This window comes from Bubalus kerabau, chromosome 16 (genome assembly GCF_029407905.1).
Source record: "Bubalus kerabau isolate K-KA32 ecotype Philippines breed swamp buffalo chromosome 16, PCC_UOA_SB_1v2, whole genome shotgun sequence".
NCBI classification, from domain to species: Eukaryota; Metazoa; Chordata; class Mammalia; order Artiodactyla; family Bovidae; genus Bubalus; species Bubalus kerabau.
Genome location: NC_073639.1, coordinates 61,720,019 through 61,736,644, shown reverse-complemented (window position 1 = coordinate 61,736,644; position 16,626 = coordinate 61,720,019). Strand labels below are relative to the sequence as shown.

At 47.7% G+C, this 16,626-nt stretch overlaps 1 protein-coding gene across 1 annotated transcript in view; it reads right to left on the bottom strand.

The window, feature by feature from the left end:
- The window catches only part of KSR2 (kinase suppressor of ras 2), a 427,585-nt gene that overhangs the window by 44,161 nt on the left and 366,798 nt on the right, over positions 1-16,626 (bottom strand). The window contains exons 13-14 of the mRNA XM_055550184.1: positions 14,907-14,955; positions 12,691-13,058 (exon numbers count right to left, since the gene is read on the bottom strand). Of these exons, the coding sequence (XP_055406159.1) occupies positions 12,691-13,058; positions 14,907-14,955 (417 nt within the window). The remainder of the gene's footprint in view (positions 1-12,690; positions 13,059-14,906; positions 14,956-16,626) is intronic.

Here is a 16,626-nt window from a genome sequence, read left to right as displayed (position 1 = left end):
GTGTACCCAGGTCGATTGGATGCGGGGCACCAGCTTTTAATGACAATTTCACCTCCCTCTCCCCATGAAGCTGCCTCTGCCCCCGGGGACTCCTGAATTTCTGTTTAACCACTGCCTGCAAGCCGGGCAGAAGAAACCTTTCCTCTGGTTTCTGGGATACATGGAAAGGAGCTGATGTTGCCCACGTTTGCCTTCAAACATGGGAGTGCAGTGGCTATTTTTAACTCGGGTAAATAGAGAAAGCTGTTGAAGACGCCTTCGTTTCCACAGGGCTGCCAGCTCACAGTTGCTTTCCCCTTAGGGAGTCAAGCCAAGGATCTTTCAGGACCGAGAGCTTTAAAACCTGCACTGGTTCCCACTGACGTCGGATGAGGATCAACACTGACTATCTACACCCTTCTTAAAGCAGAGACGCACATCAACAATCCTGTGACAAGCCCTCCTAAGAAAAGGGATTGCCCTAAAGTGGTCTTTCTAAATTGCAAACCTGACGTTGTCACTCCTTTGGTTACAACTCTGGGGGGGACTCCTGCTGACTTTAGGAGAAGAGTTCTGTGTCCTTAGCTTGGCTCTTGAAGTCCTTTAGGAGCATCTCCAACTTCTTATCTCTTGTTATTCCCCATGTGGATCCTATATTCCAGCTGTGACTCCAGCTTTTGTCCTAGCCCCACCCCTACCCCCCTGGTCTTGCTGCCTCCTACCTCCTGCCCTCTGCACGTGCCAGTCCCTCTACTAGGAATGCCAAGACCTTCTTGTACATCTGGCCAATTGGTTGAATATGGGGGCCACTCTGGGGCCCCAGTCAGCCCCTTAGGATCCTATGGCAGCCATTAGGACACCATTAGAGAATCACCCAGTTACCTGTCTACTAGGAAGCACCACGGATGGAGGGGCCATGCCCACTTCTTTTCATTCCCAGCACCAGGGCCAGGACCTTATACATGATGAGTGTTCAAAGCAAACACGCCCAAGCCATTCAGCTTCTTTACTATATTTTTATCACCAACATTGCCTTATTGGCATCTTTCCTCTTGCCATCACCACGAATTCTCCCACATCCTCAAGCCACCCCCTGACTAGTTTCTACTATATTTTACTTATGTCCCACTCATTCCTCAGTGATTCTAAGTAAATAGTACCATTCATTGTTTGCTGCTACACTTGCCGAGAGAAGCAGGCTATGATAACATGAGTGAGTGTATTTTTGGAATCTGTTATTCATTCATTCAACATGTATTTAAGGAGGACTTAATAGTTTAGGGGCTGGGGATACATGGGTGAGTCAAATAGCTGAGGCTCTGTGTTCCTGGGGTTTATATTCTAAGGTCGGGGAGGGGATGTAGGGAAAAGAGGCAAGAAGCAAACGAATTGAGGAATAAAATATTATCTTATGTTGAGAAGTGCCCTATAGAAAATAAAACACAATGATGACATAGGATGTGGGTTCAAATCCTGGGTCGGGGAGATACCCTGGAGGAAGGTATGGAAGCCCACTCCATTATTCTTGCCTGGAGAATCCCATGGACACAGGGGCCTAATGGGCTACAGTCCATAGGGTTGCAAAGAGTTGGACACAACTGAAGCGACTGAGCATGCACACATGACAACATAGGAGGGACCAGTGGTGGGGAAGATGGGTGGTGGGAGGTGCTTTGCATTGGCTTCCCGACTCCATGACCTCTGGCTGCTCCTACTGCCCTGCCCAGAGTCATCCAGGGGAGAGGAGGGTGACCTCAGCTTCCACTGAAGCCCATGGCTTCTATCACCACTTCTACGTGGATGACTCACATGCAGTTATTTCCAGCTCCAACCTTTCATCTGAGCTTTAGACCAGCACATTCAAGCCCTGACTTGACATCTCCTCCTGGGCAGCTTGAAGCATACAGAGGTTAAGCCACGTGGCCAAGGCTCAAGCCTGGAGCAGAGCTGGGTCACAAGCCCAAGCATCAAGCTGCAGTCATTGCCCTGTATCATTTGATATTATAATAAACACAAAACATCTTTTTGTAGCGCTAAGGCTTTGGCACCTGAAAATACACTACTTCTCCTAATTGTCGCTATCATTTTCATTATCGTTGTCATCGCTGTTAGAATGTTGTCATTACTATAGCAACCAGGAGATACAAGGTATCGAGCACCTCTACTTACCAGAGGCATTAAGCTACAGCCTTTTCATACAAGATCTCCAACTCTTATCCCTCCCTAGAAAAAGAGATTAATGTCATCCCCATTTTACAGATGAGGAAACTGAGGCAAACAGGAGTGATGACATTGGCAATAACAGACTTAAATCCAAAACAGGTATTGTTCATGCAAAAATCGTTCAGTGAAAACAGATAGCTGTGAACAGGGTTGGTGGAGAAGTCTATTTTCAATGAAGAAGGACTAGTTGTTTAGATACCAGGAGAAATATCAATAACCTCAGATGTGCAGATGACATCATCCTAATGACAGAAAGCAAAGACAAACTAAAGAGCCTTTTGATGAAGGTGAAAGAGGAGAGTGGAAAAGTTGGCTTAAAACTCAACATTCAAAAAACTGAGATCATGACATCTGGTCCCATCACTACATGGCAAATAGATGGGGAAAAAATGAAAACAGTGACAGATTTTATTTTCTTGGGCTCCAAAATCTCTGTGGATGGTGACTGCATCCATGAAATTAAAAGATGCTTCCTCCTTGGAAGGAAAGCTATGACAAACCTTAGACAGCATATTAAAAAGCAGAGACATCACTTTGCTGACAATGGTGAATATAGTCAAAACTGTGGTTTTTCCAGTAGCCACGTATGCATGTGAGAGTTGGACCATAAAGAAGGCTGAGCGCTGAAGAATTGATGCTTTTGAACTGCGGTACTGGAGAAGACTCTTGAGAGTCCCTTGGACTGCAAGGAGATCAAACCAGTCAATCCTAAAGGATATCAACACTGAATACTCATTGGAAGGATTGATGCTGAAGCTGAAACTCTAATACTTTGGCCACCTGATGCAAAGAGCCAACTCATTGGAAAAGACCCTTATGCTGGGAAAGATTGAAGGCAGGAGGAGAAGGGGGCAACAGAGGATGAGATGGTTGGATGGCTTCATTGATTCAATGGACATGAGTTTGAGCAAACTCCAGGAGATGGTGAAGGACAGGGAAGCCTGGCATGCTGCAGTTTAGGGGGTCCCAAAGAGTCAGACACAACCGAGTGACTGAACAACAATAACAAAATGCTAAGTTGTATCTAACTCTTTGCAACCTCATGGACAGTAGCCTGTCAGGCTCCTCTGCCCATGGGATTTCCCAGACAGGAATATTGGAGTGCGTTGCCATTTCTTTCTCCATATCTTACCAATCCTACCCATAAATGTTTGTTTTTCACAGTTGCTGGTTCTTCATTGAAACCCAAGTTGTTTTCTTTCCATGGATATAGTTTAGCTATTTCTCAGCCTCCCTTGCAGTCAGGTGTGGCCCAGGGGCTGGGCCAGTCCCTGACGTACGAGTGAAATGGTGTGCGGCCCATGTGACCCTCCAGGCTCTTCCTCTTTCCCCAACTGAAAGCAGAGGACTCTGAGCCCTGGGAAAAGCTCCAAAAGATGGGATTGAGTATGAACCCCTCCACACGTGGAGAAGAGCCACCTGCCATCCAGAAACACATGTCTTGGACTGTTACATAAACAAGAAATACATTTCTCTTGTATTAAGCCACTTAATGTTTTAAGGCTTATTTGTTACAGCAGCTACTTGTTACTCTGACAAATACAAACTGTGAGTTGGCATATATACTTAGAAAACTGCCTAGCATGATACATAGCAAAATGCCTCTGGCTGGAGACACTCTGGGTGAATTTCACTTTCTTTTTGCTGATCTGTATTTTCAACAACAAATGAGTTATCACTTGTGTAATAAGACACAAAGGGCAAGTGAAGATGGTGTCACACAGGCCAGTGTAGAATCTTTCAGATTTGAGGAAAGCAGTGGCATAACTTTTCACCCACGCAAGTCCTCTGCTGGTCACATGATCATTTACCAACAGGCATGTACAGTATAAATGAGACGATGCTAATGATAATAATAATGATGATGCAGCACATTTATAGGCTTCCTTCACAAAGGTCCCGGGGCATGTTACATTCCAGCACAATTAAAGACAGCCACAGACAAAAAAATCTTTTCAGCTGTGCTTTATATAAAGAGAAAGCAATTCAGCTTTTTGAACATAAAAGGAAGTCAATTCCACTAGATGATGGGGGGGAACGGAATGTTCATGTGCTCAGGTCCACCTCCCCCCTCCCCGCCCAACTCTTGTATGATATATTTAGGACAATCAAAGTGGCCTGAAGACAGAAAAAAATCAGAAAGCCCATACGTACAGAGTTACAAAAAAGATCTCATTCAGGCACTAAGTTACCATCTTAGCAGAAGGCAGGGTCCTCCGTGTGTCAAAGATAGCAGCCTGGAGTTATTATGTTTGAAAGCGTGAAAAACAGGAACTGATTCGGAGCTGGAAATAAATAACCTATTAAATAACTCCTGATATTTACCAGACTTAAAAAGCTGTGCAAATGAGGCCCCGTGGGATTTCATCCCTATCTCAGCCCTGGGAGATGAGGACAGGCTGTGGATGTCCTGTGTGTGCCGGCGGAACAGTCAGGATGACATGACTGCAGAACTGCACTTGGACTCCAGGCACCCAACAAGGGGACTGATGACAGGCACTAAATGAGAGATAAATCTGCTCAAGAGCTGTGGAGAGATGTTCTCCTTCCTTCCCTCTCTTTCCTGGGGTGCACAGCCCGAGCCCCTCTTTTGAGACCAGATGTTTATTTAAGGTAATGCCCCTAACGTGTCACTCTCCCCTACTTCCATCCTTGTGAGAGCATCGCGGTGAAGTTCACTGTGTTCCCAAAGGCAGAGGAACAATTCAGCATCTTTCCTGTCAGCCAGGACACCCCAGAGTCCCATTTCCTCTGTCTGTGTGCCTCAGAACTGGGCTTGGTCGATGGCATTGTTGCTCTCAACCAAATGAGTTCTGACACAGTTGATTCAAGCAGGTGAGAGTCAAAGGAGGTAGCAGCCTGGTCTTCAGGAAACTTCCAGAGGGGTGGGAGCAGCTCCTGCTTAAAATCTTTCCCCTGCATTAGGATAGACTCCAAGGCTTCACCTGCACTTCTGAGGCCCTGTAGCTCCTTCCCCCCCGGCCCCCATCACTCGCTCTTGCTTCCTTGTAGTCCTCAGACATGCCCATCTCATTCCCATCTTGAAACCCAGTCCCTTCCTAAAACCAGGTTCCTCTGCCAAGTTTAGGATTTCCTCTTCTCGTCCTGCCCCTGTTCCTTCTCAAGATCGAAGAGTGTCAAAGAAGAGAGGGGATCGTAGCTGAGCAGAACCCATGGGGCCTTCTGGGGATAGAAACCCCGCCCTCCATGTCCTTCCCTTGCCTCTTATTTATAGAAAAATTTTGGCCTCCCAGGCCTTCCCTGGGAGGAAAAATTTAATTAGAAAAGTGAGAAAATGCAGAGGCAAAGGAAAACAGCCAAGAAAGACAAAATAATAGTAGTTTAACCATTAAGCAAAGTCGAGGACCTTTCTTTAGTTCCTCCCCAATGCAGGAGACCCAGGTTCAATCCCTGGGTCAGGAAGATCCCCTGGAGAAGGGAATGGCTACCCACTCCTGTATTCTTACCTGGAGAACCCCATGGACAGAGGAGCCCAGCCGGCTACAGTCCATGGGGTCTCAAAGAGTCAGACAGGACTGAGTAACTAACACTTTCACTTTCAAGGGCTGTAGATAATATTCTGAGCTATATCCTCTGACCTGTTTTGCAGATACTGAAACCCCTCGGTGGAAGAAGTTAATTACACATTGCCCACAGCATGCAGATTCCAGACCCACTGGAACCAGAAGGTTGATAATGCTGACTCCCAATTACCTCAACTACCAACCCATCAGGAGAATGTCTATATATTCAGATGTACATCTGCTCAATTTCAGGTTCTACCAGTTATCTGTTCTATGATCTGGACAAGGGTTCCCTGAGCTTCTCTGACCTCAGTTTTCTCATCTGTAAAATGGGCATCAACCTTATGGCAGAAAGTGAAGACGAACTAAAGAGCCTCTGGATGAAAGTGAAAAAGAAGAGTGAAAAGTTGGCTTAAAGCTCAAAATTCAGAAAACTAAGATCATGGCATCTGGTCCCATTACTTCATGGCAAAGATAAGGAAACAATGGAAACAGTGGCAGACTTTATTTTTGGGGGCTCCAAAATCACACAGATGGTGACTGCAGCCATGAAATTAAAAGATGCTTACTCCTTGGAAGAAAAGTTATGACCAACCTAGACAACATATTAAAAAGCAGAGACATTACTTTGCCAACAAAGGTCTGTCTAGTCAAGGCTATGGTGTTCCCAGTAGTCATGTATGGATTTAAGAGTTGGACTCTAAAGAAAGCTGAGTGCCCAAGAATTGATGCTTTTGAACTGTGGTGTTAGAGAAGACTCTTGAGAGTCCCTTGGACAGCAAGGAGATCCAATCAGTCCATCCTAAAGGAGATCAGTCCTGAATATTCATTGCAAGCACTGATGCTGAAGCTGAAACTACAATACTTTGGCCACCTGATATGAAGAGCTGACTCATTGGAAGATTCTGATGCTGGGAAAGAGTAAAGGTGAGAGGAGAAGGGGACAACAGGATGAGATGGTTGGATGGCATCACTGACTCAATGATCATGAGTTTAAGTAAACTCCAGGAGTTGGTGATGGACAGGGAGGCCTGGCGTGCTGCAACCCATGGGGTTGCAGAGAGTCGGACACGACTGAGCGACTGAACTGAACTGAAAATGGGCACAGTGATAAACAGGAGACTGTCCCTATGCCTTGCTGAAGGCTGGTGGAATCTGTTGCTTCTGGAGGATTCTTCATTTATCAACATTAAATTATTAACGTTCCTCAGTCAGGGAAATGGTTTTAACAATGAGGATCAGCTATGCTGCCTCCTTTAGCTGTAAGAAAAGGCAAGAAAAGCCTCTACCTGGCTCACAGCTCTCCAAGTCCTCCTGTCCTGGCTGATGCAGAATGTAAGGAGGACATTGGGACATTGTGATAAACCTTTCTGGAAGGAATGGGGCAGCTTCTTCTTCCCTAGGCTTACACTTGGCAGCTTCCCCTCTGCTGGTGCAGACCCTCATTCACTGTTAATACAGTGCTTCCCGGTAGGAATGGGGCAGTGGGATGGGTGGTGGGAGTGGATGCTGGCACCCACTGAAGCCACCAGCTCTTTGATCGTGTTGGGAAGTTAGGGCAGATAAACTGACATTTCTTTGAACTGTTGTTGCCTTGGCAGCCATCAAAATACTCCCTGCTTTAAAAACACTCCGCAACATCCTTCATGTTGGAAATTTCCCAGTTTTTGCCCCCAAACACACTGGATACTGTCCCTGCCTGCTGCACTGAGCATAAAACTCAGACCTCTCATCAAGCTTTTAGGTCCTATGACAGAGGGTCTCCTGGCTGTTCAAAGAGTCACCTGGGGAGGCTCTGTACTGAGGGCCAAGCCCCATCCAGACTAATTAGAGAGTCTATGGGAACTACAGAGTCCTTAACTGGGGCAACTTTGCCCCCAGGCGGTGTCGGCAATCTAAAGACATTTGGGTTATCACAACTAGGGAGTTGGTATTGCTGGTGCCTAGTGGGCAGGGGGTAGGGAGCGCCTAGAATGCACAGGACAGCCCGCATAAATGAATTGTCCAGCCCCAAAGCTCACAGGGCTGAGGATGAGAAGGTCACAGTGCCGAGGATGAGAGACTGGGGTAGGTGTCGGTATTGTTTTAAACCCTGCCCCCTAAACCAGCTAGAGAGCCCCTCCCCTCCCCAGTCTGGCTCCTGCCAGCTTCTTTACCTTCGTTGTCTACCCTCTTGCCCTTACCCACCAGGCTCTGCCGCCACAGTCTTCCTTCTGGTCTTTTAAGCACCCTCTGCTCATTCCTACTCCTGGGCCTTCGTATTTGCTGTTCCCTCTACAGGGCGTGCCCTGCCTCCATGTCTGCACTGCTGGCTCCTAAAATCAGGGTCCCTGACCAGATACCACTGCTTCAGAGAGGCCGCCTGGACACCACCCCAGCCCAACACACACATCCCTAAAACTACCCTGACACCCAAGTCCCTCTGCAGCACATCTCTCCAGTTTGTTTCCTTCAACAGACTAGGACCTACTCAAATGATGTCTATTGCTTTAGCATTTACTGCTCTCTCTCCAAATGAAATAATAGCCTTCTATGAACCCGGTCCATGTCTGTCTTGCTCACTATCATCCCCTAACATCCAGCAAAATGCCTGGTGCTTAATAAGAGTTTACTAAATATCTGTTGTTTGGATGGATGGATGGATGGTTGGATGGATAAGACTGGAGAAGGATGGGATTTTCAAACTGACAGGCGATGACGTGTACTGATGATGGAGACCTGTGCTCCTGTCTTGGCTTCCTCTTGCCTCTCCTGGTCTCTGTTTCCACATCTGTGACATGGCCAGGGTGGGTTCAGTGGCATCAGGCTGCCCTAGGGAAGCCCTTCTGGAGACATCAACTTCAGGGATTTGTTTTGTCTCCACGGCATCAAGCTAAGGCAGGTTGGCCCAGACTCCTGTCACCAGATAGGTAACACATTACCTCCCTCTGAGGTCCCAGTCCTTTGTAATTCTGTCCTGTCTGTCTTCCTTGGAAATTTCCATTTCCATTTCCCTCTGCATAAGCTGGATGCATCTGACACCTACGCTGTGCACTTAATAATACTCCCTGGCGATACTCTTTATGGAAGGATCCCAAGTGTTTGTTGGAATTAGAATGGGAGCTTGGTTGAAAAAGGCTTCACCTATAGACTTGATCCACCAGATTGAGGACAATTCAATAGACTGGAAAGTGGCCCCCAGAGATATCCAGCTCCTAATTGCTGGACACTGTGATTGTCAGTTTATACGGCAAAAGGGACTTTGCAGGTGCCATTAAGTCAAACATCTTGAAATGGGAGATTATCTTGGACTACCTTGGTAGGTCCTACATGTAACCACAAGAGTCCTTATTAGAGAGATGTGACCTGCGACAGTGGAAGTAAGATACCATGTTGCTGGCTTTGAAGATGGAGGATGGGGCCACAAGCCAAGGGATGCAAGGAAGGCAGCTTTAAAAGTTGGGAGCTCTAAAAGCTCCAAAGCCTCCAGAAAACAAAGCAGCCCTGATTTGGTTGTAGCAAGACCCACTCCAAACTTCTGACCTCCACACCTGTAAGAGAATGAATGCATGGTGCTTTAAGCCATCAAGGTTGTGGCCATTTGTCATGATGGTCCTAGGAAATGAATAGAGGTGGGACCCAGGAATCTGTATTTTAACAACCTTCCTCCCTTTGGTGGCTCTGATGCAGGAAGCCCTGGTGGACTGCATTTTGGGAAGCATGGTTCCGGGGCTGTTCCAGACTGCTTCTGAAGCAGCCCAGGCTCAGAGAACCAAAGAAGGACCCTGCACCCAACATCTGCTTCTACCTCTTCATTTTACAGACAGGGAAACTGATATCTAAGAGACACTGCAGCAAGGGAGAAGCACAAGAGATGCTTTCATTCAACTCTATCTTTATTAGCTTTCAAATTCAATCTGGGGCTTTAAAAAAAATGAGTGATTGTGCAGACGGTCTATAGCCTTGCAATAATCCTATAACGACCCAATTGTGAAACGATTTAGCAATCTTGCTGCTAATTGCATTTGTGGCTCTAGCAACTGGGTAACTAGGTGGTTATTACTCACTCCCCAACAGCCACCCACACTGCATTACAAGGAAGCTAATCTTAGAAATATGTGTTAACTTCAATGATAATTACTAAGTAATTGGCTAGAACATGCCATTGTGAATTTATCCAGAATATGCCAGGTGATTATCTGGTTTTATGTTCCCTGTAAAATAAATCCAGGGTCCAGAAGCTGTTCCAGTTGGTTGGCTCGCATCCAACCATCAACCTCTGCCAGCCAATTGCACGAATACAAGTGATTAATCAAATTACTCAAATATTTGGTTTCAAACTGAACGTTCAGATAAGAAACCTGGTGGCCAACAAGTGGACGGTGTTGAACGGGAATGAAGAGGGCACCCGGCCCCTCCCTCAGATAAACACATAATGACACAATAATATGGAATAAATGCCACTTCTTTGGGGCTCATCTGGCTTCTTCAAACAAAATACCAAAACACTTCAGAGACCAATTATATGTCCCAAAGCTGCGGAGTCTTTATCGTGGTGCCAGGAAAAGGCTGTGCTATTTGTGAAATCTGCAGGCAGTTATGGTGTTTGGGGAGGGGGACTCAGGATTCTGTATATAATAGAAAAGGGGCCGCCAATGCAGCTGGCTTGCAGGGGGAGTGACACATTTTCATAATAGCCCACTCTTTTTTTCAAGGAAGGCTGCTAACTGCATCCATCCATTTCCAATTAGCCTGCCCTTGGGGAAGCGGGGAGGAGGCGTGGGTAAGTGGGTTCCACTGTTACCCCTGGAAAAAGTCAGAGGCCAGGAGGTCCTTAGAGGGTCCAGGCACAGGAAAAGAGATGATGGATTTTGAATTTCTAATCTGGGGATTTGAAAAAGAGGGGTTTAGTAGGCCAGAAGGTGAGAAGCTGATCAGAGAGAAGGAATTGGGATGACAGACTGGTGGGAACAGGGACAGAAACCAGTGGTGGTGGGGAAGACCATCTTCTAATCAGACTTGTGTACGCCAAGTAAAGGGCTGCAGACAGCCTGCTAATATAGATGATACACACCAGAAAGGAGAAAGAAAAGGGAGCTTAAGGGGCTTGCTGGCAGTGGTAGATGGGAAAAACAACCACACACTGGCCCTCTCCCGGCATGAACATTCTTACAACAATGGCATTCCAAATCCTCCCAGCCAGAGGTAGAGTCTGTTCTCCACACCTTGGATGGAGGTTGGCCATGTGACTTGCTGTGGCCACTGGACATCAGCCAGTGCAACACAGACAGAGATGAGAATGCCTCTGTCCATCAGGGCTTGACCTCTTGCTGTCTTGCCGCACTTGGAACTCCAAGACCACCATGGAAAGGAGCCCAAGCTGGCCTGTTGGGGGTGAGAGGCCACATGTAGAAGAACTGAGGCACCCCAGCTGACAATCTGTCAACCATCAGACATGTGTCCAACCATCAGACATGTGAATGAGGGCATTCGAGACTGACCAGCCCTCAATCTGACCTGCCAATGGACCACAGACACATCCAAGACCCCAGCCACTGAGCCTGGCTTAGCCCAGAAGAATTGTGTGCAGACTAGCGAGAAACTGTGAAGTTTGGGGGTGTTTGTTACTCAGAAAAGCTTACTGATCCAGTCCTCTACTCAGAGCAGCTCAGCCCCCGAATACAATCTGAGCTGATTATCTGATAGCCACTTCTGGTCCTGTGTAGAAGTGAGAGCTGCCAATTTCTACCTTGGTTTAAAGAAGGGTTGAAGGGCCATCCTTAGATCTCTAATCCTTTGCAAACACTTAGCATTTGACACACAAGTTCAAGTCAACCCACCAGCTGCATAATCAATGGTGACAGATGATAACACAGCTTCTACCCATCACCCAGGTCCTACAAATGGACTCAAAGAGGGTTTGTATGGATCACAAGGGAATAGATCAAAGACATACCAGATCTTCCCTGAGCCCACAGCTCCCACCATAGCACTTGCCAAGATGCAAGGCTTGCGTACTTGGGATCTTATTGCTTGTATTGAGATTAAGAAAGAAAAGATTCCTAATGGACCCTTGGCATCACAGGCCACACCAAGAACACTGATGCTGTGGCTAGTCCTAAATGATAGGAGAGCAAAGGCCTCAGCTTAAAAACACATCAAAAGATTGTTCCACAACTGCTCAACTGAATCTACAGTTATCTTTTTCCAATGCCTACATCGCTGCATGAGGTTAGAGACAGCAAGTCCAAAAAAGTTCCCAACATCTGATATGTTCCTAATGTCACTTCTCTGTTCACCATCCCTTTTGTGCAGCTATAGACTATGGATCCTGAATATTTAAAACAACAATGGTGGAGCCCTACAAATGTGCTCTGCTGTTTTAATGAAAGCCAGACTAAGTCATCAGAATGTTGATCCAGGTTCAACAAACTAGGGTCTGTAGGTCAAACCCAGCCCATTGTCTGGTCATGTTAATAAAGTTTTATTGGCACACAGCCACAGACATCCACTTATAGTTTATCTGAGGTTGCTTTCACACTACAGCAGCAGAGATGAGCTGTTGCTGCAGAAACCTTATGGCCTGCAAGGCCAAAAACACTATTGGGTCCTTTACAGGAAAAGTTTGCTGACACCCGAGTTAGTCTAATCCATTCAATTACAGTTGGAGAAAGTGAGTCTCAAAGATGCTTTTTCACAAATGTGGAGCACAAGGGGGTTCAATACCAGCTTTTCTGACTTCCCACGGGGAGCTCTCTCCAGAGCACTTCTCAGCCAGAGTTACAGCACAAATAGCATTTTCTGGAATCTCAAAGCTTCAAACCACAGATGTTGTGATTGGTAAAGCCAGACTCTCTATTCACCAGAATGTTGAATCTACCAGAACCCCTGCTGCTCAACACTGCCAGAAGCAGAGCTTTGGGAATGAATATTCCCAAATATTCCTGGTGGGAGTATTCCGGTGGGGAACCCGGGCAGGACTGACCTGGTGATGATGGCCAGGTGGGGCGGGCTCATGCAGGCGCCCATGAACAGCACCACGTTCTCGTGCCGTGTCTGCCTGTAGGCCATCACCTCCCGCTTGAAGGCCTTGAGCTGGTCCTCGTTGTCCCTCTCAATGTCAATTAGCCGGATGGCCACCTCACCATGCCAGCGGCCGTGGTACACCTGCCCGAAGCGGCCCTTCCCGATGAGCTCGCCGATTTCCAGCTGCTCGAAGGGGATGTCCCACTCCTGGAGGAAGATGCTGGTCTGGCTGGCCTTGCGTGGGAAGCTCCGGGCCGAGAGGAGGGACAGGTTCATCTCCTCAAAGTCGTCCTCCGACTCCTCGGCCTCGTCGTGGCCCTCCTCATTCTACGGCCAGAGCGGGAGAGGGGTCAGTTCCTGTCAGCATCCCGCCTGCCCGCCAGGTCCCCACTGTGTGTTGTTGGCTGGTGCACACTTGTTTCTCTCTAATTGCCCAGGTACCTCCTGTCTATCATTGTGCTGAAGTGAAGGGGCTGAAAGGGAGATCATCAAACTGAAGCTCAGAGATAGGAGATGCTGGGGGGCAGGGACCACCTATCCTGGTTTCCCAGGACTTTGCCCGTTTGGGGACTGACAGTCTCACACTTGGGAAACCGGCAGACAGGGATGGTTGGTCCCTGCGGGAAGTCCCTAGCTCTGGTCAGGCCGCCAGGCAGAGCAAGGGTTAAGAATCGGGTCTCTCGACTCCTAATATTCGATGCCCTCCTACTAGACCATGATGTTCTGACTTGTCTGGTTATTTATGTGGGAGTAAGAAAGACAACAGGCTGAAATACAGACACCCTATACACCTTCATATAACATGTGACAATCCTCAACAGGGAGGGCCTTCGCTCCCTCAGAGGAATGTGAATTCATGAGGCAGAAACCAGGAGATGTCAGAGGTACTCAGCATAGGCGGGAGGCCCGGGGTTCCTGTGCAGCTGGGAGGGCAGGAGATACAAGAGGGAGAGGTTGACAGAATGGGCTTAACAGTCAGACCGGATGAGCTGGAATCTGGGGGCTGTGTGACCTTGGGCAAGGTGCTTCACTTCTCTGGGCCTTCCTTGACTTATCATAAAGTGGGGCTAATGACATCTGCCCCTGGGGGTGGTGTGAGGTTATCCCTGAGGCAAAGATCTGTTGAGTTCTTTGCACAGACCTGACTGCCTGTATGAAACAGCTGCCGGGATGGCTGAAAAAAAAAAATACAGACTCCTGGGCCCCAGCCAGATGTTCTGAATCAGAAAATCAGCAGGCCAGAGCCAGGACTCCGCATTTTCACTGCACGCCCACATGACTCAGGCACAGTTAGACGTGACCACTGCAACAGTTAGAAACTCCAGGCCTAGGGGTCTGCCTTCCCAGCGTGGTGTCTGGGGGCACCTAAGGCTAGGGGGCCTGGTCCCTTGCCTTCTTCAGCTGGAATAGGCAAGCAGCAGTGGCCTGAGCCCAGTGGGGGTGGTGCTGGAGGGGGAGGTGGTGGTGATTTTCAGGGGCTTGGAGCCTGACAAGACGGCCGGAGGAGGCCCCTTGGCCGGGTGCAGTCTCTCTAAACCCCAAACCTGAGCAAGCTACTCCCAAAGGCATGTTCAGGAGAAATGACATGGGAAATACGGCTTTTTTGAGGGTCACTTTCCAGCTACTGCGATCATTCTAGAAAAGGACATGATTTGCTCTGGGTACCCTGACTCTATTCCCTTCAGTTCAGGACAGAGCAGCAGAGCTGAGGAGTCAGGACTCTAGTTCTCACCCCAAAGACTTCGTTTATTCCTCTAGGAGTTCTGGCAGGTGGGAAGAGGCCCCAGAACATTCTTAACACCCTACTAAGCCAGAGACCCTGAGGCCCTCGTCCCCTCCTCTCACATATTCTTCAGAAAGTAGTGGGGCACATCCCCCTTGGTACTCACTGGCCCTGAGCTGAATTTCCAACTAAGAATGCAGATCACTTGCCAACTTCCGCACAACTAGCTTTTCCGTGATGCACACCATGTTAACGGCCCATTAGGCTTGGCGCCAGGAGGGGCCCCTCGCTCATTAGTCATCCTGGAGTTAGAACATCCATCAAGCAGGTAGGTACTGTACCCCCAGTCCACCCCAAGCCCTCTGCGTCATCAAAGACATCAATCGCCTTTGCCAAGTGGGCAGCCCCCGGAAAAAGTTGCTTCATTTGCTTCATCGCTCTCCGGTCCTCACCTCCGAGGTTGGCTCCACTTCAATTTGAAGTAATGGATTTCCTTCCAAGCTTTAAAGAGAGAAAAATAAACGTGACCCTTGGGTGAAACGATGGGTGCATGCATTGACTTGATCCATGTATGAAACATCTTAAAATGTGAAGTTCTCCATTAAGCCTTTTTCTCCAATTTCCCTTCACTGCTTGTGTCTAAAATAATCCATAACCTTGCCACCAAGGAGAGGTGCGCAAGGACACTGTTTTAAATGGACTTTCTGGTCTGCTCAGGGCTCATTTTTCTTTGTTGGTTTCCCCTAATCTAGCAATTTCTGTATAAATTGGCCTTATAAATTCCTTATAAAATGCCATGGATGGCAGGCAGGATCCCCAGAGCTCTAGGTGTTCCTTAGGAAAGGATTAATCAGATCTCTACAGTTCTGAATCTTTTGGAAGGATTCTTTGGCTGTTTTTGCTCATTCATTCATTCATTCATTCACCCATTTGATTAGAATTAAGAGTCAGGAACAGTGCCAGACCCTTAGAGAGATACAGCATTGAGACTGACATGGCTTCCTGACCTTAAGGAATATTTATATTACTAGTGCAGAAAGGCTATGAGTAACAAGGGTCAAAAGTTAGGTATGAACTGAATAAATGGATGCTGATGGAAATGCCCAAGAGAAAGGATTACTGGATGAATTTGAAAGTTCGCAGTGTTTTGAATTGTACCTTGCCAATCACGTTCAGTGGAGATGTGTGGGTGAGAACGAGGAGGAGACAGATTGTATTGGACTGGAAGACACAGGTGTGTGTGCAAGTGTGTGCACGCGTGTGTGTATCCCATGCATTCTTGAGCTCCTGAGCTGCAGCTGTGTTCTGAGTACGGGAACAAGCAGGGTATGGGAGCTGGGGGCACACGCACCGTGAGTGCTAAGTGCCCACTGAGGACTGTGTGGGTATCATGGGATGTGCTCTGTGCAGGGGTTTGTTCTGTGTGCGTGTGAGTTGGGTGCACATGCAGGGGATGTGTGGGCGTGATGGAGCACAGGATACGTGAGGGAAATGCAAGGCACAGTGTGTATTAAAGAATTTGGTGGGGGGAGTGGGTTTTTAAGGTAGAGGATATTTCCGGAGTGAACTGGAACTGGTGGGAGAAAAGGATCACAATGGCCACCATGGCCCCTTCCTATTTCCCCAGTGGAAGCTTAGCAGATTCCCCCAACCCATCTCCTTATTTGAGGGGGGCTCCCCTATCCTGACCCTTAGACCACACCAGGAAGCTACCAACCCTGCAGACAGGGTCAATCCACTTGCTGGAGAGACTCCTGGTGAGAGGGAGTCTGAAAGACTGTAAGAGCTCAAAGAAGAAGAAAGAAGTAGCATTTGCCATCCTATTAACCAATAATTTATAGTACAGCTTCGAAAGGCAGAAACCACACGCTGGAAATCTGATGCCCCGGGGGAGATGGAACAATGCAGCTGGAGTCCCTCCTCACGCCCAACAGAACGGGCTGCCCTCCTCGGCTTGCATTAGGCGTGATTACAGCAGCCAGGGCTATTAAATGATTTCCCTGCTGCAAAGAGTCAGTTCCCATCACTCCACGCACATTTAAGCAGTTCGTGGGCACTTATTGACTTCGTTTTTCACTGGCACTCCCTGACTCTCAGTTAATAACCTGGAGTTCATCTTGCACAAATTGTGGAATTGGTTTATGTGCTGCAGAGAAACGATCTGGAGCTAGA